General features: G+C 35.3%; 1 protein-coding gene and 1 long non-coding RNA gene across 2 annotated transcripts; both read right to left on the minus strand.

The window, feature by feature from the left end:
- Window positions 1–2,309: 2,309 nt before the first annotated feature.
- Window positions 2,310–8,382, minus strand: LOC123556391 (uncharacterized). Its single transcript, XM_045347056.2, has 3 exons — window positions 7,975–8,382; window positions 4,853–4,993; window positions 2,310–3,410 (listed from the first exon to the last, which is right to left on the minus strand). The coding sequence occupies exons 1-3, from the start codon at window positions 8,201–8,203 to the stop codon at window positions 3,031–3,033; spliced, it is 750 nt and encodes a 249-aa protein (XP_045202991.1). The 5' UTR covers window positions 8,204–8,382; the 3' UTR covers window positions 2,310–3,030.
- A 1,582-nt stretch (window positions 8,383–9,964) lies between these two features.
- Window positions 9,965–16,820, minus strand: LOC123558772 (uncharacterized). The gene is made up of 3 exons (XR_006687795.2): window positions 16,479–16,820; window positions 16,035–16,224; window positions 9,965–12,374 (listed from the first exon to the last, which is right to left on the minus strand). It is a non-coding gene; the product is annotated as an uncharacterized LOC123558772 (long non-coding RNA).
- Window positions 16,821–20,303: the final 3,483 nt, after the last annotated feature.

The following is a 20,303-nucleotide window of genomic DNA, read 5'->3' on the forward strand; positions in this document are numbered from 1 at the left end:
CTCAAAACGGGAACGGGTTTTTGGTGGGGTTTTAATAGTAGGGGGTTTAAAAAAAACCCAAAGCCCGTGGGGGATAAAAGCGTAAAGTGTTTTTTTTGGCGCATTTAAAAAAAATTTAAAGGGGTTTTTTAATTTTTGATATGGCAAGGAAGCAATAAAGATAATGTTTCCACTAAATACAAAAAAATAAGCACTTTGGTTCTGGTGCCATCTTTCTAATGAATGGGGAAAAATGTGAAAAAGTGAAAAAAATTATTTCAAAAGCTGCTGCAGTTTCTTGGGGTTTTTTTTTGATTTTTTGGAAATTAAAGCCGGGGCCCTTTAAAACGGTTCATAAAGGGGCGACTTTTGCCAGCTTTTTGGGGAAGGGGGGAAACGACCCCAGGGCCCCTACCTCATAATTTTATCACAAACGGGGGACCTGGAAAGAACCACCAAGCTTCGTAAGCCAGCTGGGAAAACCCCCCCTTTTGAAGAATCCAAAAGTCCCGGAAATGAGACCAAACCCTTTTCCGGGGAGGGGCAAAGGGGGTTCAAAAACACGGGCCTTAACCAAATTGGGCAAAGGATGTCAAATAAGTTTAAAATGTTTATTTTCAAATTATTAAATATGGGGAAAAGTGACCAAACCCCCCTTGCAGCCACCCTTTCGAAGAATTTGGGTTAGGTTTAGAAATCCCCTTTTTATAGGTTTTTTCATCAAGTCAACAATTTTCAAAAAGAAACATTTTTAAGGGCCCCAAACCCAAAAAAGCTATATAAAATTTGTGATATAGATTTTGATGAATTTATAAAAAAGTGATTTAAAAAACCCAGGAAAAACCAAAAAGGGAAAGGGAACCAAGGGAGCCCTTTTTTTGAAAATTTTTTAAAAAATTTTTAAAAAAGAGATTTTTTTGGGAAGTTCCCGCTTTTAAAAAACAGGGGAAAATGATCAAGCTCCTGGCGCCAAGTTTTTTAAAAAATCTGTTTTTTTTGAACAAAACTTGAAAAAAAAATTTCTTTGAATCGAACTGCGGTTTACGGGGGGAGAAATTTTTTTTATTTTTTTTTAAAAATTTTTAAAACCCAAGGGCCGCTGTGCAGTAGAACTGAAAACCCCGAAAGAATCACAAAATAACCAGTTTTAGGGAAACTTTTAAAGTTTCATGGACCCCCCAAATGGCTGACCCAGATTTGTTTTGAAGAAAAAAGACGCCCGGAAAGCCCACCCGGGTATAAAGGATAAAAAATAAGAAGCTCTAGACTAAAAATTCAGGAAAAGGGATATTTATTTCCCCATTTCCCCCATTTCATTTAATTTTCACAAAAATTTAAAGCATAAATTAAAAGGGCACAAATTTTTAAAAAAAACCTTTTCAATCGGTAAAAAATTTTTTTTTTAAAAACAAAAAAAATATAAAAAACGCACAAAAAAAAACGTTTCATTAAAATTTGTTTTTTTTTTGTTTTTTTTTTTTAAGTGTTCCCTTTGGGCTCACACAGAAATTAAAAAAATATACAAGCACGAGGGAAAAAAACCCCAAGGGGAAGGGAAAGTCGAAATGATGGGCGCATGAAAAAAATATAAATGAGCCGCGGGCCTTTAGAAAACCAAAATAGTGGGTTTTTTCGACCAGCAAGGATCCAACCAGGGCCCCGCGCCCTCCCCGCAATCTGGTCCGGATTTTCCCTGCTGTCGCTAACAATTTCTCAATTCCCAAAAGGCCCTTTAAAAAACCCAACAGGGATGGAGCCCCGACCAGACTGCGCGGGGGCCGGCCCGGTTTGGATCCATGCTGGCGGGAAAACCCCCCTAAGTTTGGTTTTTTCCCGGGGGCGGCTCAAATTTTTTACTCCCGAAAGGGGAAAGGCGATGAATAAATTCAACATATAAACATACTCTATTTAGATATATAACAGTTTTTCTTCGTATCAACTTAAATTTTTAAAATTGTAAATTTTAACTATAAAACCGGGGTTTAACTTTTAAAAATTAAAAAATCAGAATTCTTTATGAACCCGAATTTGTACTTAACCATAGTTTTTACCAAAAAAATGGACTTTTACAGGGTAGAATCCCATGAAACAAAAAAACCCTTTGTTTTAAAATTCATGAAAAAAAAGTTTGAAGGGACTAAAGGGGGCACTCGCTTTTTGAAATAAACAACATTTTAAAACAGTTTCATATGGGAAACCTTTTTTAGCGGACAATGGAAACCCAAAAACCCTTTTTGGGATCCCAGAAGGGGACGTTGACCCCCGACCGGGGGTTTCCCGGGGCTTTCCCAAAGGTTTATACGTCAAAAATGTTTAATGAACCAAAAAGCCTTAATCTCCTGGTAAACTTGACCTATAAATAAGATGCAAGGCATTTTGTCTGATCACAGGGATCATTTGTGCCAAGCATGAACACAATCCCTAGATGGATGGATGAGGTACTGGGCAGACCTTTCAAGTGTGGCTCTGATCTATGATCTACAAGTCAAGGCAGGGTATTGCAAATGACATTTTTCTCATTATGGGCAACAGTGTTGTGCCAAGAAAAGTTAAAATCCCTTGATATACGGCACAATTATCGGCAGGCACGAAATAAATTCCATTCAGATTTGACCTCAAAATGTGCCCCCATCCTTAGATCTACAGGATGTGGTCTTTGCGCGAGACATGGCGTCTGAATATTTTGAATATTTGTAACTCCCTTGGTGGATGAAAGCGTAATAAAAAGGGCAAGAATAGAAGAATGTTATCTAAAGCCCTGGACTGGAAGCTGCAAAACATAGAAATGATAATCTGACAAAAACATCAAAACCATTTTCGGGTTTCTTACTGTCTCTTGTGTTTTCTTCCATTGTAGTTGTAATGTCTTTAGAAATCTGTATATGCATCAAGGCAATTCGTTAAATTACACGTTGTGATTTTCTATCAGAGTTTATGACATAAAATCTTATCATTACTCTTACACCGCTTGTGGCGCTGGCTTTATCATATAGATCCATGTTTAAGATCGTAACTGTATCTTGAGAAGATGTTATAAGTTGTTGCAGCATTTCATTCAGCGTTCTTCTGTTGTGTATGTTGAAACTGATCTTGTTGCTGGACAAACTGACCATGTTGCATAGCAACGGGATAAGAAGGAGGCGGTCCGTATTGGGCATGCGCATAACTTGGAGGATAAACTGGTTGCTGCGTTTGGTTTGAATAGGCAATAACAACTTGTGCTGGAGGACTTTGAATAACTTGTCCCTGGCTTGCGTAGCGGGCTTGACCTGGCACCTGTGCATTTCTTAGAGAAATTCTTCGGTCTTGAATAAGAAGAAATGCACAAACAAAGCACAAGATTGAGGAGATGACACAGAGTCCGAAAGAGAAGTTTAGGTCGTGGAGCATCATAGCTCCATAAAGCGTCACTCCAGCCAGTATACATACAGCTGAAAATAGAAATGTGACGTTTTCAATTTCACTTTTGTAATATCTCAGAATAATAGCATTTTAATACTGAATTCTTGTAAATATACTTCAAAATTACAAGATTGGGACAGAGTTCTCATACTGTATATATTGTACAGTATTTTATTTCAATTATCTAAGCTCAGTAGCTCATCTATTGTATAAAGGCGCCTAAAACAACCATCCATTTTGATAGAAAGCACTGTATCTAAGCTTTAAATAGTGCGAAATGTTTCCACCAACGCATTATTCACATTTTATGTGCAATTTGCCGTCTATCTGATGTTTTTGGGTGGCATAAAATCACACTTTCATATTTTAATTTATTTATAAATATTTTTGCAATTTCTAAGGTTTAAGGGAAATTTTCTCCTTTGTTACACAGTCACAACTGTTTGCTAAGAATTGAAAAAAATATAAATACATAGTGCTTAGATATCTATTATAGTACAAAACTGCTGTTCTTGTCACTTTTCGGGGGTGTTTTAACAGGAGAAATTGTGTGCTAACAGAAATTCTCGCAATATCCTTTTTATATATGCACATTCCGTGGCAAAGCGTAAACGTCATTCGACCCCAAAACAGATATTTGAAAAGGAAAATGACGTCAACGTAATAAACAACCAAAACATTCCCGCGCATTTCTTGGACGTTGAGGGACTATGTATTCATTTATCAGTTCTTGCGCGTTCTATGCTAGGCTAGAATAGCGTTAGCGCATGTTCATTTCGAGTTATAACATCTGCAGAATCCCTGTCCTATGTAAACATTGTTAACGAGAAACTGCGTATTGACTTAGGTCAATTGCCCGTCGTTACATAACTGAAATAAGCTACCGCTGAAAAAACGTGTTTAACCAAAAAAAAAAAAAAACCACAAAAAAGCCCTTTGTCGTTGTTTTATTTATGCACTATTAATGTACGTTTGGAGCCAAGCCAAAGTTCTGGATAGTCAGGGATGTGTGTAATGATAGAGGAGGGTTGCATGTTGAATATCATTGTAATAATTATGTTTGTTTTGTCAGAGTTATTCCTCTTCGTAATTTTCTAGACACAATTATAGAGACAGTCCAGGACCATTATAGCTAATTCACTGATAGACGGATTTAATGAAACTAAAAGTAATTACTTGTGGCAGATTTGTGATCTGGTGTAAGTCCCTATTTTTGTCCATGTCCAAACCGTGAATAATAGGGTCTTTTTCTTCATATACGTGAAAAGTATATTGCTTGTGAACTAATATGACCCACCAAAGCACAGGGAATCTAATGTTACTTGATTGTTTTAAAGTAAAAGTAACTTTGAACAATGCTATGTATTACTGAAGAACTCCGCAGCACATAATCATTATAAACATATTTAACATAACTAATAACAATGTAAAGTTATAACGTACAATGATGAAACTTTGAGATAATACTAACCTGAAAAGAACATAAGAAGTATTCCCCATATTTTGATGGTTGTACATTGTGTGAAGAATAACTGCATGAATATCATTAAACCGACAAAGATAATAGCAATCAGCCCAATCACTTCCAGGGCCTGAACTCCCTTCAACCATCCTGAAATATAAACGAAAATGTGAAAAAAAAAAACAACACTACAAGTAACAGATGCCATTATGTTAAAACATTTCCGCGTCAGCATTTTCAGTGATTCCCTATTCTTATGGCGGAAAGCTCAGGCATAAAGAGGGGAAACGATCCGAGCTCAGTTTAACTTTACAAGTATGACACTGTACAGCAATCTTTAACTGCCTAGCATCTACGAGTATTTAGTATTTATCATCCCACGCCGATGGCGGAGTGATATAGTTTTGGCGTTGTCCTTCCGTCCGTCCGGGACCATATCTAGGAAGTGTATGGGAATATTTAAGTAAAACTTCATATAAATTTCCACCGCAATAGGGAAATGCGGTCGGTCAAGTTTCAGTCAGATTGCCAAAGTAACACCAAAGTTATGGCCCTTAGTAGTTTCTAGTGTTAACTATATAGGGTACTATAAATATGGCAATTTCTGCTTCATTACTTGTGACATATTTTACCTAGAACTATGAAACTTACATCGAATTTAGATCACCATTATGTGGTAGTGCACACACAGTTTTGTCAGGATCTCTTTTGTAACTTCAGGGTTATTGCCTTTTGATTGTTTAAAAATCCACATATTTGTACATAAACTAACAAATTGGTAGAATTTCATTAAACTTCTTTCATTTTTTTCCATGAACATTTATTATAAACATGTGAAGTTTTGTACCCACACCTGTCACCCCCACCGCCCTGGTCACACCCCTCCGCCCATTTTATTTCATTCCTTTTTTATTTTTCTTTCAATCCTTCCATGAATATTTATCAACATGCAAAGTTGTACCCCCCACCTCGCTCCTCCATGTATCCCTCCCCCACAACATTTTTTTCTTCATTTTTTATTTTCCATCAATATTTACTATCAAGATGTGAAGTTTTTTACCTTCTCCCAGTCCCCTATCCCCCGTCTCTACTCCCCCCAAAAAATCCATTCCTTTATTATGAAAAACAAAAACAAAAACAACCTTCCATGAATGTTTATCTACATGTGAAGTTGTAACTGCAACCACCCACCCAGCTACCACCCACATTCCAGATTTCTTTCAAGTTCAACTGTACATGTTAAGCAGCGACACTTGGTGCCAAAATTACTCCAATAAAATACTTCGTTCTAGTTACACTTCAAGCTCACATTTCAAATAACCATATAATTCTAAAAGCTAAGCTTATAACACCTTAATCAGGATCAACATTTATTATGTACACTTAAAACATTTATTTTCTATTAAATTGTTCTTGACTCATGAAATTATTTGCTCCGTCTTAGTAACATCCTTAACTTTTTGCCGGATATATATTTTTTGCCATTCCTAACCGCAAACCCTTTCGGCGGGGGATACCAATTCATCGAATTTTCTTTTTTTATGATAACTATAGATGAAACACATAATCTGATTTTATCTCATTATGTAATACTAATAAAATTAGCTCAGTTTTATAAGTATATTTAGTATATAAAGGTAAGACAGACCTTTTTATAATTATGCTAGTTTTGGCGAGAAATCACTCGTAACAAATTGCACGAGACAAGAAAGGTCAAGTAGATTATTTTTCTCGATTCCGCATTTACGAGTGGTTTCTGTGACTTAAACCATTTATGTACGTATGTTTAGTTTCATGAACAAAATTGACAGTAATGAAGTGAAAAAAGTTATCTTTTAAGATCTGGTCGTACAAAACCCATGTACTTCACAAATCAAAGTTGACCATATCCACTCTGTAGCACGTGGCTCGATCACAAAAAAGTCGGTGTTCACGTGTAGAAGTGTTGTTTAAAACTGAATTCAGATTAACGTGACCAGACCATTGGCGTAGTCAGTAAGGAGTTTGTTTCTTAGAAGTGACTACATGTATATACAACAAGGATATCGATTCGCTCAAAATTGTAAATCTAGGGGTCGCGAGTTCGATCCCCAGGTGCGGCGCACATGTAGGCATAGGAAATAGAGATCAATATAATTGCACCTTTACTAATCCTACCAGGTGTTCTGTATTACAAAAGTGGATCTATTGTGACATTTTGATACAAGCAAAACAGTATTATCTGCACTATTATTTACCTACTGGTACTTCGTTTTATTATTGGCTTGTTAAAAGTTAATTTTTTACCATATGTAAGTTGACAGAATCATTGGAACCATGTCTTGAGGGGTAAATCAAACACAAATGAATAAATCCTTAATGATTTTGTTGTGCAAAAAAGTATGATATTGTGTCTTAAACAGTTTTCATTTTCCACTCAATTGTGTAATTGCAAGGGAAGTAAACTAATAGATCTCTACTTATAAGTACTAGCCCAAGGCAAGAGTTGTCATTCTTTGTGGATCACAACTTTAAATTAAAAATTAAAACTTCTGTTATTGATATTAACAAAAGTATCATAAACTTCACATTTGTGAAATCATTTTTGGTTATTTCAAGGACTTGGAAATTAATTTCTAGACTTCATTTAATGTAATTCTATCATTGAAAATTTTAGGGCCTATCTCTAGCACATGACAATTAGTGAATTACTTTGCTGTCGTTTCTTATAGGTTAGCTCCATATTTTGAAAGAAAATCAGACAACATCAAATCATAGAAAGAAAGATATGAAAATTATAAAAATATATACTACTCTACAGCACAATTGTCATTTTGTCTTATCTCATCTTATCTTATTTTTAAAAAGGGAACAACCTTTTGAAGATATTTTAAGTATCCGCTCGTATGGGACTGGTAATAAATGTGTCAGACAGTTAGTTGTAAAGCTATTGTTCGTTTACCAAATATTTCTGTGATTTGGTGATATACTGCTGGACCTTCTGTCAGATGCGGATTCGTGAAAAATGAAAAAGAATTAAATGCAAAAACAATATAATGATGTCAATAAAACGGTGTCATTAAAAGCGAACAACAAAAAACAAAGTATCGAGTTTTCACTATCAATTGTTACATATAACAAAATAAACGTACCCGGTGCAGGACTGTGAAATGAGACACAATAGCAAGTTTCACCGAAGAAGGTGAAACAAGAACAATATCTCCATAAACCACTGTGAACTCTGGCCCCGAAGTGATCAGAATGAACCCAGAAATCAGTTCCTATACCCACACAATGTACGATGAAAACCACGCCCAACAGAACGGCAGTAGCTTTTAACACTTTTGAACTAGAAGCAAATATCTTGCAATTGTCCACCATTTTGATAATTAACACATACACAAACTGTATTACATTTATTGTCACTTCTTTAACATAAACGGCTTCTTGTGTTGTTTACAAAAGCACGTATTACTTTTAAAGGTAAATTTAGCATAACATCTAAAATCCGTATTGATCCGAGACAGGTAAACCTTTACCTGAGGCTGTACGATTGTTGATACAATCGATATATTAAAGGGAGACAATGCACATACGACTACATGTATAGATTATTCAGATGAAATGAAATAGATAAATAAATATGTCCGAAACATTTTCTTTGTTAAACAATATCCTTTTGACAAAAGGCAGTTTTCGAAATTTTTGGTAGTGAGAAGCAAAAACAACGGTATGCATTATTTGACAGTATTTCCACATATATTATCACCGAAAATATAATGTTATGATATATACTTAATGGCTCCTCTAACTCTACGTTTGACTTCTTGCATGTATCTGTGTGGAATGTTGAAAACAATTTTACGGACAACGTTTACTGATCACTGTATTACAAAAAAACATGTTAATAATGATAACGACCGAGTGCAAATTCAATGCTCAACACAATTAGTAACAACATGTCAACCCGTAAAATCTAAAGTCTCAGTACTTCAATAATATCTGCCCTGTAGCACAACCGGGACGCACGGATTTGATGAAGTTACTAACGTACGCCTGAAAAATGACATGTCGTGCCTGAACCAACACATCTTTCAGCTGCCGTACAGTTAGGGTTTGCTGAAAAAGCTGTCTTACACGGACCAAGTTCATCCCATAAATGTTCAATGGGATTTAGATTTGGACTCTTAGAACACAATGACAACACACGGATGGTGTTTCTGGTCAGAAGACACATTTTGCTTGCCACTGAGTGGCAAGGAGCGCCGTCCTGTATGCTTGTCACTGAGTGGCAGGGACGGCCGTCGGCAGGGAGCGCCGTCCTGTATGCTTGCCACTGAGTGGCAGGGAGCGCCATCCTGCATGAACACCATGATCCTTGCTTTGCTGAAAGTGAGGTATTTCAACCGGTGTGTAATTGTATACAGCTCTGTGACGGTTAAGAAATCCAGTAAGTCTTCAAGAGGTTACAGATTCTTGTCGGAAACGCTGGGCTCTGTTGATACGTTGAATAACACCGTCTTGTCGTCTGGATGTTATTTGTCTATAGGAGCGTCACAGTAGGCCAGCTGTTCTACTAGCCGTCTACGCAAACTTGGCAATTTTTATGCCATAGTGGGTTTGACATATTCCGAAGGAAAAGGTATACTAACCTGGTAATGGGTTTAAGCGGTACATAACTAGCATTTTACTGATTTTAGAACCAAGAATTAAATAACTGTTATATGTACTTACCTATCTCGTACAAACAACACTGTCGACTTAACAGTACTCCTTGCTCTTCTAATGTCATTCCTCGCACAATTTTAATAAACCGTCAACACTATGTATATGTCGATGAGCTGTTACATGCTTAAGACTAATAAAAGATATGTTATGTTATGTTACTAATCAGTGTTATCTACATGTAAATCATCAACAAATACATTTGTATCAATATGGTAGGTGTATAATTGACTACAGGCAAAACACATGAAATACATGCGCATCTAGGAAGGGCAGGTATATAAAACTCAAAGCTGGTTTATGGTCAACTTTATTAACGGCAAGATGGTTATCATCATGTACACTGACAGCTGGCGATAATTCATAAACTTTATGTTATAAATAAAAGAGATATTTCAAAAATAAAAGTGTGGAGTTAGTAAGTCCGTTAAGTGTTATTAACCTCTAAACATGTAGACTATAAGTATTAAGTGCATCAATATACTGTTGAGATGATTTCTGATTTCTCACAACTGTCTGAACATTTCAGATTAATTAATAAAAGCTTATAAATACCGGGACAACGCCACGAAGACAGGAGAACCTGTCTGACCACAGAGGAGTCAACAACTTTAAAATAGAGATATTATATGAATGTGCCAAGCTACCGAGCGATAATAAATAAGAAATAATTACAATATACTATTGGGTTCTTGACCTCCTGTCATAGTCTGAGTTCTTACTCCAAACATTGCGTTTCGTTTAAGGGCCACGACGACAGGAATTTGACATCTAGTAGTATTTTGGTAAAACTTATGTATGGTATTCATCTCAGGCATTGTTTGTTGTGAATCACCATACAACAAGATCACATCCACTAATTCTGATGGCTCATCATCAGTTAAATTGAGATAGATTGATTCACATTAATTATTTTACACATTACCAATCATTTTTAGAATTATTTGTTTTCCAATCAGTCGGCAAGGAAGCCCATAGGAAAATTTATACTATATTTCATATACCGAGCTAGGCCGTGCACTCTACAATAACTTCTTTGTTAAAAATGTAAACATTAACATTTTAAATAAAAAGATATATGAAATCATCAAAATTGCTATTGATTTCTTGCAGCAATAGTATTTTCATAATCAGTCGCCATATTGGTGATGTCATTTCCGGAACCAGTCGCGGACTCCAGAAGAGGTATGTGTATATAGTTTTCGTCTTACAAAAGGAATAATTTGGTGTATGTAGCTATATTTATCAATTATTTTCAATCAGGGTTACAGACGTCAATGTACTGTAATAGGAAACACAAAACACAGTCACTCTGCACTGTTTGGTTTGCTTATGGCGGCCATAAAATGTCTCCAAGTACTTTTGATTTGAGCTGTTGTATTTCTTTATCTACAGATTGTTGAACACGACATTTATTTTGTGTTGGCGTACTGTTAAAGTCTTCAGCTGGAACATTTTGGCTTTTATGGTTCCATTTCTTCCACTTCAATAGCTTTGGTATAGTTATAATCAATAATTGGATTTGGTGCTCACTTTTAAATTTTGTCTTTTGGCAGTTTCTGTGATATGCAGGCTCCATAGTCCTAGATTCCCTCTCTAAATCTCAGTTTTTAAAGTTGTGCCCATTGTTTTCTCGTATAGGGCAAACCCAATATTTTAACTGTCGACCATACGTCATTCATGAAATTGCATTCTGTGTTTTATTCAAGGTTCCCTGCACACCGCCGTATGAACACATGTACACATTGCGGAAGTCTCTTAATTCGTTTTGGGTACTTGTAAGACGTATTATAAATGTTGAATTCTGTTCAGTTTAGGGCTAGAGGGCATGGACGGTACCTTGCATTTCAAGTACCATCCACGAACAGGCTCAGTCAAACTGAGCTTGTAACCTTTTCATGCATATTTTGTTGGGCAACCTGTGTTTTCTTTCACTTTTCGTCTGTTGTATTAGGACACCAAATACCTAATCATAACCAGGTTGAAAGAAAATGTCTAAAAAATATTGACTTAGTAATATTTAATGCCCTGTAAAAGACATGAATAACACGATTTATCAAACACGTGCATTTTTCTTTCCAGCATATCAGATTCACAAAAAATTTTATACTAATATCGAAAGAAGACAACTAAAGCATATGGTCATTGACATAATACATGCGGTCTAAATCAGTTTCTATACTGAACTTGTTAAAAATTCTTTGCATTAAAGAATATGTTTCGAATCGTGAAAAGCGTTTAGATAATTGTTTATCTGCCACTAGTAATGCAATTAGAGAAGCGCCGTTAGGAACGAGCTCTATCATGTTTCCAAGTATATCTTCTACAATACTTTCACTGTCACCGAAAAGTGTACTGATACTATATGTGTTTGTTGTGGATTTGATCAAACTTCCATAGCCTTTAATAGTTTCATCACACAATGCAGCGACGGTATGTACACTGTCACCAAATAAACAAGCTCGGAGAATCCTTTCTCTGTCTAGCCCTCTATATATACCTCTATCATATTCTAAAACAAAGGGCAACAACTTGTTTGTTACTGGGACAATGTTACATTTACTGGCTTTTTCATTTGCATTCCTGCAATAATCACTTACTGTGAGTTTGTATAATTTGAATTTGTATGATTTATGAATAAATCATTTTTGTACGTAGTGCTCAACGAAATCATGGTCGAGATCCATACAGCCGTTTCTTTCGGCAACTAGTTCTTTCATAAGTCTGTTGAATATATTTCCGATACCTACGTCGCGGAAATCTTTTCGTACTATAAATGGTCCGTTATACGCTATCCCCGGTAATACGTTGCATACTCCTATAAAGCCTGAAAAATAAAAATAGTCACATTTAAAGGTGGTCAATCACATTTCAGCAACGTTTTATGATAAATTTTACTACATGTATATTCTATTAGTCTAAGAGATGCATTCATGGAACAATAAGACCAATTGCATTGACTTAGATCCCTATTAAAAACGTATATTTTATTGTTTTCATAAACTTTTGTTAATAATTCTAATTTGAAAATATTCAAAAAGGGAAGTATTTCTTTTGAATTCAATGTAATTTCTATTTTTACGTTTCCATTTGGTAGATAATGGGATATTTCAACAATCTGAACCAAAAGGCAAATTTTAGAATTTTGTGTATCTTCGGAAAGCAGTTATTTCCAATATGTCATGATAACCCTTTTAACCCTACTAATATTTCTCTTTTCCTGCACAACAGCTTATGCATGTACATGTCTTACACTTAAGACTATAAGGTGTTAGGTTTTTGCACCTTTTTTATCACCAACTGTTAGGGAGTACTAGGTGGACTGAGTAGCTTGGGAAACCAGATAGTCTTTCACTTTTTTACCACCCCTCTACGCATGGCCAAAATGTATCAGCAATTGAACGAGGCCATTATCATAAAAGAAGAAAAAAGAAGAAGAACCGCAATCTGAAGAGACAAAGATAGGGAATAATATTGTGAAAGATTTTGTGGTTCTAATTAATTTCCGCTAAATATGTAATTGCAAAACAAATCTTTGACAAATGTAATTCGTTAGATAATATATATCTATATCATTCCCTATGGTTATCTTGGTTATCACATTTATAATTATTCTAAAACAACTCCATTTTTTACTGGGGAAGCTGGATAGGGAAATCAAATTTAAAGATACCAGCTATGAAAATCTGTCATGTTTTAAGCAAGCAGTGAACATAAATAAACGTTAATGATCAGGCGGCAAAGAAGAATCCTTTACTTGAGCAACCTTTAACCTAGCTTTGTTGAATATATTTCATACAATTGTACCGCAAGTTACATAAATAAAGGGTCAGTTATACACTTTACCCGGTAATTCGTTATACTCTTATAAATGCTGAACTCATAAAGAGGTGATCACTTTGAACGGTGGTAAATCAAGTTTTGGCCAAGTAATGAATATGTTCGAAACTTTAAGAACTGATCATTTACACTTGTCTGTGCTCACTGTAAAATTTTCATGTGAGTTAGTTTTAAAATTTGATTTTCCAATCCTAGTTGTCCGAGCAAGATAGAGCTATTTTAGCATAAGTATAAATTTGATAAACGTTCTTTGTCTAAGGAATGGATATTTGAAATATTGTATCTTATTTGTATAGACATGTACAATAATACAATTAGCCAAACTTAATTACTAAAACTTGCCTTTGGTATCATATTGTTGAATGTATCCAAAAAATGCGAATATGTTTGAAACCAAAAGAAATAATCTGCTTTTAGCAACTGTCATATTAAATGGAGATAATTAGCAAGTTTTATATATGTAAAAATATTGAACTGTAAAATGTCATATACTATTGCTCATAAGTTCTAGTTCTTTGCAGTGGGTAAAGAGATTTTTGTTTTCAGTAATACATTTGAGAGTTGGGGTGGGTTTTTTTGGGAGGCGGGGAGAGGGGTGTTAGGGATAGGGAAGGTATGACTTTCACACTTTCATTCCAATGAACAGGGATCATTCAATATGCAAGCTGTGGCCATTGTGTAATAGAAAGTCATTCAACCATATAATTGCAGTTGGTAATTTTGTGCATCACATGGACACATTTATTTAAAATCATTTTACTCTGTTTTGAAGATTTTCAGGACAAAAATTTGGAACATTTGCGGATATGCACTATAAGCTAAAAAGCAGCTTTACCATTTGTCACTGAATTAAAAAAGTGAAAAAGTAAAAAAAAAAACAACAACAAAAAAAAAAAACAACAAAAAAACAAAACAACAACAAAAGAAACGGATCGCTCACCTGAGTAATATGAGCTACATGTTTCATATGTCAAACTGATGATAAAATATTAAGAAAGTCAGTAGGTCACATTCATGATCAATAACATTCAGTTTTACGATTTGTGTGCGAAACTGTGTATGTCATCAAAATTTCAAGGCTGCATCTTAAAAAACAAGAAAGTAGGTCAGTTGGTCAAGGTCACAGCCAAGTGACATCATATTACTTAGGGTCATCAAGTAATTATAATTAAAAAGTCTTGGAAATAGGATCAGATGATTTTTAAGTATTTTTCCTATATAACTCACATAATAACTAAGTGACCCCAGGGCGGGGCCTCTTTTAACCCCAGGGGCATAATTTGAAAAATTTGGTAGAGGACTACTAGACAATGCATCATACCAAATATCAAAAGCCTAGGTCGTATGGTTTCAGACAAGAAGATTTTTAAAGCTTTTTCCTATATAAGTCTATATTAAACTTGGGACCCCCAGGGGTACAATTTGAACAATTTTGGTTGAGGACCATAAGACAATGCTACAAACCAAATATCAAAGGTCTAAGTGTTGTGGTTTCAGACAAGAAGATTTTTAAACTTTTTTTCCTATATAAGTCTATGTAAAATTTAGGACCCCCGGGGTGGGGCCATATTTGACCCTAGGGGGATAATTTGAATAATCTTGGTAGATGACCACTAGATGATGCTACATACCAAATATCAAAGCCCTAGGCCATGTGGTTTTGTGCAAGAAGATTTTCAAAGTTTTCCTTATGTAAGTCTATATAAACCATGTGACCCCCGGGGCGGGGCAAAATTTGACCCTAGGGAGATAATTTGAACAACCTTGGTAGAGGACCACTAGATGATGCGTCATACCAAACATCAAAGCCCTAGGCCCTGTGGTTTTGTACAAGAAGATTTTCAAAGTTTTCCCTATATAAGTCTAAATAAACCATATGACCCCCGGGGCGGGGCCATATTTGACCCTAGGGGGATAATTTGAATATTTTTGGTAGAGGATCACTAGATGATGCTACACACCAGATATCAAAGCCCTAGTCCCTGTGGTTTTGAACAAGAAGATTTTAAAAGTTTTTCCTTTCGGTTGCCATGGTAACCAGAGTTCTGCATGGAATTCAATTCTTTGAACAATTTGAAAGGGGGCCATGCAAAAATCATTCCTGTGAAGTTTGGTGTAATTCTGCCCAGTGGTTTTTAAGAATTTTTTTTTTTAGAAATTTTTGACGCACGACGGACGACGCACGACTGACGACGGACGACGGACATCAAGCGGTCACAATAGCTCACCTTTTCACTTCGTGACAAGTGAGCAAAAAAAAAACAACAACAAAGACTAAAACAACAACAAACAACAACAACAACAACCAAAAATCCAAACAAAAAATAAAATCAAACAAACCGATCTATAAATATAGAAAATATATCTGGTCAAGACTTACAAGCAGTTTGTTCAGCACCATTGCGTGGAGACCATATTAAACTTTGAACTATTATTGCAATAAAAAGATGAAAAACATTTAAATATTTCAAGTTTGTTAATGACACCATTTAGATTAACATGACTCCCTCCTTGATAAGCGAACTCTTTGAAATTCAATTTGCCATAACTGTTCAGATTTTATACAAAATTAACATGTAGTTAGGCTTTACTTCCACTTTAGCTATAAAAGAAAAGTAAAAAGATGAACATTATTCACTGCACGTACCAACAGGGGTATCGGCTTCGTCTGCTGCAATAGTTATGGCGAAAGGGTCGAGTTCGTGAAGAACGTTGTAGTGAAAGGCAGTATACCACCAGCCTTCATCACTTGTCATTGCAACAAGTTTGTCTATGTCTTCTGGTACAGCATAGCGGAAGTGTAATTTCTCTGTGGTGTCGTTAATCCTCGAAAATATCTAAAGATATTTATATCGACATATATATCTTTCGTGAAGCAAGAAATTTAAATGTAAGATTTGGGAAAATTCGTAAATGAATTCAAGTTTAAAGTACAGATAAAGAAGTTATGTTCGTATACGCTTTTAAAAAGGGATGTACGTTTTTAAAGTACAAAGTAGAGAGAGGAAATTGTACTTTGTTGTCAAAGCGACTTTAAAAAACACTCTAAGTACTATACATTCATTAATAAGACAAGAATGATCTAAAGTACCAGTTGTTGTTTGTCCGCATATAAAACGGATGGTCTAGAGGAACGGCTTGTAGATGTGTTCTCAGACAGTTTCTTACAAATTTGTGCCCATCGACATGTCTCGGAGGTGGTCTGGAAGAGTAGTTGTTACTTCGTGTAAACAAGAGGGAACACACTGATGCCCCATTTGTACGAATTATTCTTTACATATCCAGAATAACCTCATGTACAAATTTATAGTGACTTCTAAATTTATTTTTGCAAATTTATATTAAAAACTAACATATATACATCCATATTATAAAGTATTGAAATCACTTCTAAATGAAAAATGAAACTCATCATCTTGAAATGTAGTGAAACGTAACGTCAACTGCAGAACGATACGATCAAATATTTTATAATTTTACACATTTTACACTACAGTAGGTTTTTATATGCGTGTACGTACTGGCTATTTACGCGCTACTGCTTTCCTTACGTCTTTATTTTTATGATTGTATTAAAGATAAACAACAAAAAGTGTTTCTGTATCTTAAAAGTTCTCTATTTCAAGCTGAATTAAAAACAACAGTAGTATTGTTTAAAGCGGAAAAAATCTGTAGATATCCCTCTCATAATGTTATTGTTTTTGTTTTAAAACCAAATGCATGTAGGGCGAAAGAAAACATCGACAGGTTCAATCATTCTAAAGGTTCAACGGCGACTCTTTGGCTGAACGTGTTCTGCGGATCGCACATTACTAAAGCCGAGGATGGAAAAGTGTAGTTGTTAAAACATTCCAAACATCTCATTTATCACAAAAGTTAACATACGTCGTTACATTAGAATGCATGTTTAATATGTGAAAACAAAACCCATTGCGACCATCTCATTGTGCGCATCGAATGGCCAGATGTCACATTCACGAGATTTAGGACAGGTACTGCTAAATTACAGCCATAAATTACTTGATCAATGACTACTAAGTTTGTTGTGTGCGAGGTCGTAGACTTCGAGCGCATCAATTCACTAGTACATTAGAATCTTACCATATATCTAGCACAAAAATGAATTACCAGCTTTGAAGTTTGGCAAAGAGTAACTGATTAAAATCAAACAATTCCATAAAATATCCATTATACGTGTTAACAAAACACACACACACAAAAAGTAACACCAAGTTCCGTAAAATATCCACTATTCACTTTTAGTGTTTGCTACTGTCATAGTCTGCTATCATCCCTATAACTTTCTCAAAACGTACTGGTGAGTTAACCTATTTCAAATAACACGTTGACATTTTTGGACAGAGATGTGTACAGCCAATGTTTCTTAATTGGCGTATTTACTTACGGATTTACTTTGTTGTTGGATTTAACAACTTATGTCAGCGTAAATACAGTGGAAATATCTGACTTGACTTATTTTCAGGCAATAGAAAACAACATAATTCTTTTTCAAAATTTTAGTTTCCTTTTTGGTATTTTGGTGTAGAAAAAAAACGCCCCCTTGGTGCAAAATTTAACGCCCCCGTAGCGCTTAAACGGGGGATACGATATGTCAAAAAGGTGGAATGGTCTTGTCATTGCGTCCCCTCCTAGAATTCCACACATTGATGACCAATATTTAAAACAGACATTGCAACCAAAATTGTACAAGATGATCATTATATATTTATATAGATGTGCCCTAGAAGGACATTTTGCTATGCTTTAACTTGTTCAGAAAGTTTTTTCGTTTTGTACAGATGTTCAATGGCCATCAGTCAGTTCCACTGGTTATACACTTTTTTTACTGGGTGTATTTATACGTGTTTTATTTTAGTATTGTTAATACAACAAATTGTTTAATTTTATGTTTTACATAAACTATATGAAATACTTGTTCACGTTTTCAAATATGAAAGTTTAGTATAATATAACTTTGATAAAATCTTAGTAAAAGAGAAATCGATACTACGTCATTTGGCGTCAAAACTGAGGCCACTAGGCTGCGTTGTAAATAATAAAAAGCCTTTATGGAAATGGTCAGGATATATTTTTACTAGTATGTTGAAACTAGGTCATCTGTTTTAGAAAACCAGGCAACTGCGTCAATTCATAGAAAGCTCTTATTAACATACATGAAAACTTGTGAGAATGTTTCTCTTTATTAAATCTAAGTTAAGTTCGAAACTATGTCAGATGGACTTAAAACATAGGTCGCATTGCAAATAATACAACATTTAAAAGGTAACGGTAGATTTTCCTGAAGCACAGAACACAAGTAAACTACAAGAACAATTAATACAATGAAATAAAGGAGTCGACAATGTGAAAAACGTTATAAAACTTCAATGTTAAATAGTTTAAAAAATTCGAGGAACTCCTAATTTTTTTATTACTTATCCACTGTTCATATGTCCATCACGAGTACGTCTCTAACCAAATTTGTGATATGAATATATTCCAATTATAAGAATGCGTTTGGTACAGTAATTGAAAACCCCATACTTCCATATATTACTTGAAATAAGAAGCGTTCAAAACTGCGACATCCATCTGTTCTATATGCAGGAAATAGTCAAATGTTTTAAGTTACATTGATTGTGTAGTTTCGTTTACATATGTTTATCCGCACTATGAAATCATTTGGCAAACGCTGTTCTAGAAATGCCAGCCCCATTTCAATGCATACCTTCCGTCTATTGGTGAACACGTAAAAACCATAGTTTCCTGGGGTGAAGTCAAACAGATAGTATTTGTGAAGAATATGAGGTCTGAATTTCAAAGAAAGAGCGAACTCAAAGAGTTTTCGGTATGCTGAACTTGTTATTTCTAGCGGAGTTGTATTCCCGCACAACAACACCATTTCGTCGGCTAAGTAAAATATATATTTTTTTCAGCAAATAACTTTTTATCCCTTTTGGTGGACTGACTTTAGAATGTTCATACTAGTCTCCCCATTATTTTTGAAATCTTGATGAACTGAAAGGTCAATGACTGATGGCCCAATGTAAAGTTGAACGTCTGGACAAATATCCGCATTTTCACACTTTTTGCTAGAGTATACGCTCGCTGGAATATTTCCGGAAGAGATTTCATGAGGGCAATTTCTGTAGGAGGAACACTAATCAGAAGAAGCCGGTATTCGAGTTGCACGTTAGTTCATATGATACCATCTTCGGGTAAAGCTGTTTTCTTCGGTCTGCATCAACACGAAGCAACCAGCAGCCCCCACAGTTTCATTGGTAAAACCTGGTATAACTTGGCCACCATTCGCGTTGACAGATTGCTGGTACAATGTGTTTTTTATTTTTGTCCCGACCCAGTACAAGTCATACTTGAAGACGGGTTTCTTGTAGATGAATTGTTTCTTCAGATCTGCTACAAAGACTGCATTCTTTCCAAGGTTGCCTTTCATTGAGATCTCTTCTTATATATCGAAAATTATAGAAATGGTAAGGCCAAGAAATAACGGTCAGTATCAGAAAACGACAAGTACTCATCATTCACAGGATTATCTTGAATAAGTAATTTTGCGTACCCGGGATTTCCAAACGCAGATGTTTCTATGTCACAATTTTCACACAGACTCTCAATACAAAGGACACAATCGAATTCATCGGGTGTCCATACTTTTGTACCTTTAGCTGAACTTCCGGTTTGTAATACTAAGTCGTACCCAGTTACAATGTGACAAATACTTTGAATGTGCTGATTCTTTGCTGAGACTGTCTTTGATACATCGGAATTATTGTCGACTGTCTTTCTGGCTTTGTGGAGCAGGCGCAATCAAACCGAGCCTGCAACAGTTTCGTTTTTGTCTCGTTGAGCAACCTGTGGAGTTTCCACTTTTTCTCTTTGATTCAAGAGCACTTTCTGC

Source organism: Mercenaria mercenaria, chromosome 5 (genome assembly GCF_021730395.1).
Source record: "Mercenaria mercenaria strain notata chromosome 5, MADL_Memer_1, whole genome shotgun sequence".
Classification (NCBI taxonomy): domain Eukaryota; kingdom Metazoa; phylum Mollusca; class Bivalvia; order Venerida; family Veneridae; genus Mercenaria; species Mercenaria mercenaria.